General features: G+C 50.6%; 1 protein-coding gene across 1 annotated transcript; it reads left to right on the top strand.

The window, feature by feature from the left end:
* Positions 1 to 289: 289 nt before the first annotated feature.
* Positions 290 to 1875, top strand: si:dkey-85n7.8 (cytochrome c oxidase subunit 8A, mitochondrial). Its single transcript, XM_026341584.1, has 2 exons — positions 290 to 520; positions 938 to 1875. Exons 1-2 carry the CDS (start codon positions 392 to 394, stop codon positions 1049 to 1051), a joined length of 243 nt encoding a protein of 80 aa, XP_026197369.1. The 5' UTR covers positions 290 to 391; the 3' UTR covers positions 1052 to 1875.
* The last annotated feature ends 4995 nt before the right edge of the window (positions 1876 to 6870 follow it).

Genomic DNA, 6870 nt, shown 5'->3' with positions numbered 1-6870 from the left:
TGTATTGTACTGTATGTGGTGTGCACTGTGTGTACTGTACTGTACCGTACTGTATGTGTTGTGTACTGTGTGTGCTGTACTGTTCCTGTTGTGTACCACTGTGTGATGCTAAGCAGGTTTTCAGCTGCTGAACATCAAACACCAAATTATCCCTCGTCCATGCTCCTTTGTTTTCCTTCACTGTTTGATGTCTAATCAACTGTCCCCCCCCCCCACCCCAAAAAAAAATAACACACACACAGCCCCCATCCTGCCCCCCTCCCCCCGTCTCTTCCTGCTGTGATTTAGATTCAGCCTCAGTCTGATCAGGAGCTCAGACCAAACACATCAACATCAGCTGACTGCAGTCAGACAGGTGTTACTGAGCCTGCAGGTGTTGGTTGCTGTGACAATGGTGAGCGGTGTGCTAAGGATGATGGGAAATGTTTCAGTGTCGACTCTGACTTGTACAAACAAGGTCCTGATGGAGACAAGAAAGATGATTTACAGCAAACCTCCCAGAAACAAGATCGGAGCTGTGGTGAGTCTGAAATTAATCTCTCATAACTAACTTCACATGCAGACTGTTACCTGTTCTTTATGGTCCAGTTTAAACTACATTCAGGTTCTGATGTAGACTGATCCAGATCTCCATGTTACTGTGTAAAAAAGCACATTTATAATGAATTTTCTGAACAAGATTTAGACAGACTCTCAAACTGATTCTTTCCGTTGGTTCACGACTTACCTGCACAGTTATACGTGTTTCTTAATTATGTTTCATACTGATGTGGACCATGTTACACAGACTGTGAGCTAATGAACCACCACCCACAGCACAGAGTCCTTCTACAGTCTCTGTACCATGTTTAGTCCTGGTCCTGAGCCTCTGGGCTCTGTTTGGCTCAGATTCTGCTGGTTTAGATTTTTTCTGTTTTTCTTTTTTGTGTGTCTGTAGCAAAGCTTGTTCGTCATGTCGGTGTTTGCCGTTGCCATGTTGACTCCTGCTGCCTGGATCCTTCATCACCTGCCAGAGTACCGCCTGAGGTCCAGACAGGGCCCCCGGACTTGATCCTCATCATCTGCATCATCCTCCTCTTCATCGACAAGCAGTGAGGGCCTGTACTTGTCATCCTCCTCCTCATTTGTCCAGTCATCAATAAATTGTAATCACTTTCTGGGCTTTTATACTGAAATGTGCAGGTTTTCCAAAACAAGTGTTGGGGTTGTGGGAGTTGAAATTAAGTTTAAACAAACAGGAAGTGTTTGTGTTTGTTTTGGTGGATTTACTCTGTTAATCACTTCCTGTCTGAGAACATCAGCTCCCACAAAGACACACTCACTGGTCTTCATCATCTTCATGATTCTCTCCATGTCCCAAACCCACATTTTTATAACAGGGTTTAATTATTTATTGAGCTACAGGAAAGCAAACATTATCCACATCATTATAAACTTGAGTTTAGTTTAAATAAGCAAAGAGAAGAATAAGAAATACATTATTTTTTTGTGAAACTACAGGACACATCACTACAGCAAGACAACATCAGACAGAGTGGTAAATAATATTCAGACTAATAAGAAGCTGAAATTTAATTCAATTTTATTTGTATAGCGCCAAATCACAGCGCCAAGAGCACACTGTTAACCCGAATTAGTTCACATTACTTAAAAATTGCGAGGAAATCCGTTGCCTGAACATGCATGTTGAGTTTTTACACAAACAAAAACTTAACACGTTAAGTACTGTTAATGTAGAACTCGAAAACAAGTTTATATCAGTAGTCCTTACTCAAAATCATTAGTTCACATAAACAGTTTCTGTTTGTATGAAAGTTGTTTGAAATAACTGTTGTAAGTTAAAATGACAAGTAAAATGAGTTATCACTACTTAAATATTTGTTTTTTATAATTTCATTTTATCATTTTCAGAATATAATAAAGAGAAAAAAATATATACATTTTAAAGTTCCAAATATTTTGTTGGTCTAATGAGGCAAGATTACACTTCAAATGTGTTCCTGCAGCATTAGGAAACTTAAACACCAACCAAGACACGTAAAAACAGTAATTAAAACTGCTTGGTAGCATCTAAAACACATTTGTAGATGAAATATGAAAACACAGCATTCAATTCAATTAAATTCAATTCAATTTTATTTGTAGAGCGCTTTTTACAATTGACATTGTCACAAAGCAGCTTTACACAACCAAAGAACAGTACATGAACAGTGTATGTGTATGAGTCATAATAATCAGATTGTCCCTGATGAGCAAGCCGAGGGCGACAGTGGCAAGGAAAAACTCCCTGAGAAGGCAACAGGAAGAAACCTTGAGAGGAACCAGACTCAACAGGGAACCCATCCTCATATGGGTGATTACATGCTGTGTAGGCAGCAGTCCAGTATAACAGTTAAAGTCTTTTAAGTTAATATGGAGTCCAGTTAGTTATTGCAGGCAGACTTGTTCCATTCCTTGACTATCGAGCGTTGAGTCGAGACCTCCAAGAAACAGCTTCCGACGTCCGCCGAGGCCGGGACCGACATCATAGTAGCTTGTGACCAATCCAGTCTCCAAACGCATCCCAAAGGGCAAACGGTGGATCCAGGCGACGAGATCTCCAGCCAGAAGTTGGGCATCAGGACGAGTCAGACAGGTCCAGAGGGCAAAGGGTGGAATGACGTGTAGCTCGACAGAGAGACAGGAAGAGGGAAAAGAGAGAGGGAGAGGGAAAGAGAGAGAAGAGGAGAGAGCATTCAACAATTACCCTTATAAATAGCTGGATACAAAGGCAGTTAGTTTTTGTTGGTGTTAATTCTGCTATGTGATTACATTGAGAGGTGGTTCTTAAATTTTAGCCCCCCTTATTAACTTTTAATATGTTGACGACCCACTCTGATTTCAATAATAAACATATAGTAGAATTATCACCTTTCCGACAGTTTCAACAAAAACAAAAAAAAATCATAAACCTGTAAAAGTTTAATTAATGAAGAGCTGCTGCATTGGAGCGTATTAGTGTACAGTGTACAATATACTAACCTATAATCAGTCCCTGTGACCATTGAAAATAAAGCAGCCATCTAACAGTAGACTTGACATAGCATTAGATTACATTTCAAGCTGGTTTTTCAATGTTTGTAATTTGGGTTTTAGTTCACTGTGGCCCAACATGAGAAGTACGTGCTGGATGAACTGGAATGTGTTCTACATAGACTTAGGGTAGTTGAGATGCAGGGCACATGCAAGTCCAGACACAATGTACTTAGCTTTTGGCAGGTCTTTCATGTTGTCCTTCAAAACGTCCCCCTCAGTGATGATCTTCGGTGAGGCTGGACTGATATGGTGGGAAGATGAAAGCACAGCACCTTCATGTTCAATAAGGAGGATCACAATGTTGAGGTGGCTGTGATGAGTCATCATCATCTGAGTCCTAAAACATAACATAAGTGCATTCATGGAATTAAATATGCACAAACTTTCTTGGTGTAAGCAGGGAAATGGTACAGTTCTGGTGCAGCTGTTTTAACCTATAATGTTTTAACCTTTAACCCCTTTTGTCACACATAAACTGACGATACTTGCACTTCCATTGCATCTTCACAGAAACCCTGGAAACCAGAATGTAAGTAAACTTTAGCTTGTCAGCTCTATTGCAGCTACATTAACTAAGATCACTGCATAACATTAACTAACCAATATCGTCTTATGCTACTGTTAAAAACTGTGAACAGACAGAAACAGCAAACACAACAACACATTCTAGAACTAAAACTAACAAGTTAACACCAGGCTAACTTTAGCATTTAGCTAGCTAACTTGTGTAAGCTAATAAGTTTCCCAATAAAAATATTTACAGATAATTCATTTCCACACTCACCATTTAACTTAGTCTGTCGTTGCTTTTCAAAGTCCAATAGCCCGGACGAGCGGGATTTGTCGGACTCGGTGCTCAGACAGACCTGTTCAAACGGGCCTCTCCACCCACTGGTAGAAACTTAACGTACTATGTAAACTCTGCTTGACAAGATTAGTGCACTGGATATTTCAGCTAAATAGTACAAGCCACAAGTCTGTTTAAGTAATGACATCTTTTTTTTACAAAACATGAAATAATAAGAAACGATTACTCGAAGATTTAATTAGAAGCATAATCCGGGTTTACAGTGCAGACGACAACAATTACCCTGGCTACCCTGGATTCCCCCTCGTTGGACCAGCCTGTCCTGACCCTGCTTCCCCTCTGGTCCAGTGAGTTTACCCTGTGGTCTGTTCTCTCCCTTGTTGTTCCCTTCCCTGCTCTGTTTTGGTTTGGATTTCCCTGTGTATCGACCTGGATTGTCTTTTCGTTGTGGATCTTGCCTGCCGGACTTACCTCTGAACTGCCTAACCGTGTATGACCTGGATTACCCTTGACCTGAGTTTAGCCTTTTGGGTTCAGTGTTTGGACTGCCTATGTTCATTACACCATCCTGTTTTCCCACACTGGGTTTAGCTGCACCAGCTTCAGTTCCTGTCACAGTCTCAGTTCCTGTCATCTTGGCGGACGTCGCTCCCGCTCCTGTCATCATGGCGGACGTCGCCCCCGCTCCTGTCATCATGGCGGACGTCGCCCCCGCTCCTGTCATCATGGCGGACGTCGCCCCCGCTCCTGTCATCATGGCGGACGTCGCTCCCGCTCCTGTCATCATGGCGGACGTCGCTCCCGCTCCTGTCATGGCTACTGTGTCTGCTGATCCTGCGGTCTGTGTTGCGGCCACCGCCTTGACACCTGTCCAATTCCCGGGCTTGCCTACATCAAGAGGATTGACACTGTTCCTCGCGGCTTCTGCTCCTGCTCACGTCGCCCCAGCGGCTTCTGCTCCTGCTCACGTCGCCCCAGCGGCTTCTGCTCCTGCTCACGTCGCCCCAGCGGCTTCTGCTCCTGCTCATGTCGCCCCAGCGGCTTCTGCTCCTGCTCATCCTGCAGCCTCTGCGGCTCCTGCTCATCCTGCAGCCTCTGCGGCCCCTGCTCATCCTGCAGCCTCTGCGGCCCCTGCTCATCCTGCAGCCTCTGCGGCTGCAGCCCTGCTCATCCTGCAGCCTCTGCGGCTCCTGCTCATCCTGCAGCCTCTGCGGCCCCTGCTCATCCTGCAGCCTCTGCGGCCCCTGCTCATCCTGCAGCCTCTGCGGCCCCTGCTCATCCTGCAGCCTCTGCGGCCCTGCTCATCCTGCAGCCTCTGCGGCCCTGCTCATCCTGCAGCCTCTGCGGCCCCTGCTCATCCTGCAGCCTCTGCGGCCCCTGCTCATCCTGCAGCCTCTGCGGCCCCTGCTCATCCTGCAGCCTCTGCGGCCCCTGCTCATCCTGCAGCCTCTGCGGCCCCTGCTCATCCTGCAGCCTCTGCGGCCCCTGCTCATCCTGCAGCCTCTGCGGCTCCTGCTCATCCTGCAGCCTCTGCGGCTCCTGCTCATCCTGCAGCAGTTCATGATCTGGTTCAGCTTGCCACGGCTGCTTCTGCTGTCCCAGCTGCCATCATCGCTCCAACAACCGTAGCCACCACAGCTACGGTTCCTGTTACGGCGCCATCTCCTGGGACCGCAGCCGTGCTGGCTCCTGCCCTCACTCCAGCTGCTGCAGTCGTCCTGGCTCCTGGCTCCGTTCCTGTTCGTGCTGTCACCACCGTCGCAGCTACCCTGGTTGCTGCAGTCACGGCTGCCCTGGTCACGGCAACTAATCCAGTCCGGTACCCAGACGCGTCAACACAGAGGTCAGCTTCACCATCTGTCCTTTCTCTAGGCGGGTCGACGCAGAGGTCGTCGTTACCGTCTCACCTGTCTCCGGGAAGGACGACGCAGAGGATGACGTTGTCGCCGCCTACCCAGCCTGTTCTGTCTCTGGGCGGGACGACGCAGAGGACGTCGTCGCCGCCTACCCAGCCTGTCCTGTTTCGGGGCGGGGCGACGCAGAGGACGTCGTCACCGCCTACCCAGCCTGTCCTGTTTCCAGGCGGGTCGACGCAGAGTGCATCGGCATCGTTTCCCCGGCCTGTCCTGTCTCTCCAGCCTGCCCAGTTCCTGCCGTCGGAGCATCCTCCTGGCGCCCCTCAGCCAGCTCTCCAGTTCCTGTCGTCGGAGCATCCTCCGGGCGCTCCTCAGCCGGCTCTCCAGGCTTCCGCTCCTCAGCCGGCTCTCCAGGCTTCCGCTCCTCAGCCGGCTCTCCAGGCTTCCGCTCCTCAGCCGGCTCTCCAGGCTTCCGCTCCTCAGCCGGCTCTCCAGGCTTCCGCTCCTCAGCCGGCTCTCCAGGCTTCCGCTCCTCAGCCGGCTCTCCAGGCTTCCGCTCCTCAGCCGGCTCTCCAGGCTTCCGCTCCTCAGCCGGCTCTCCAGGCGCCTCCACCGGGACGTCCGCCGGACGCCCTCCGGTCAGCGGAGCTTCGGTCCTCCAGCCTGGCGCCTCCGGGCCGTCCGCCCGGGGCTCTCCTGTCCGCCAGCCTGGCGCCTCCGGGCCGTCCGCCCGGGGCTCTCCTGTCCTCCAGCCTGGCGCCTCCGGGCCGTCCGCCCGGGGCTCTCCTGTCCTCCAGCCTGGCGCCTCCGGGCCGTCCGCCCGGGGCTCTCCTGTCCTCCAGCCTGGCGCCTCCGGGCCGTCCGCCCGGGGCTCTCCTGTCCTCCAGCCTGGCGCCTCCGGGCCGTCCGCCCGGGGCTCTCCTGTCCTCCAGCCTGGCGCCTCCGGTCCGTCCGCCCGGGGCTCTCCTGTCCTCCAGCCTGGCGCCTCCGGTCCGTCCGCCCGGGGCTCTCCTGTCTTCCAGCCTGGCGCCTCCCGGCCGTCCGCCGGGGGCCCTCCTGGTCTGTTTGCCGCCTCCCGGCCGTCCGCCGGGGGCCCTCCTGGTCTGTTTGCCGCCTCCCGGCCGTCCGCCG

This window comes from Anabas testudineus, chromosome 24 (assembly GCF_900324465.2).
Source record: "Anabas testudineus chromosome 24, fAnaTes1.2, whole genome shotgun sequence".
NCBI lineage: Eukaryota > Metazoa > Chordata > Actinopteri > Anabantiformes > Anabantidae > Anabas > Anabas testudineus.
Note: the sequence above shows the minus strand (reverse complement) of the source record. Positions and strands in the feature narration are given on the sequence as shown.

Excerpts from the sequence above, each read along its gene's own strand:
- si:dkey-85n7.8 (XM_026341584.1), top strand. The coding sequence starts at position 392 with ATGGTGAGCGGTGTGCTAAGGATGATGGGAAATGTTTCAGTGTCGACT. Across the intron at positions 521-937 it reads GAAACAAGATCGGAGCTGTG|CAAAGCTTGTTCGTCATGTC; the intron begins GTGAGTCTGAAA and ends GTGTGTCTGTAG.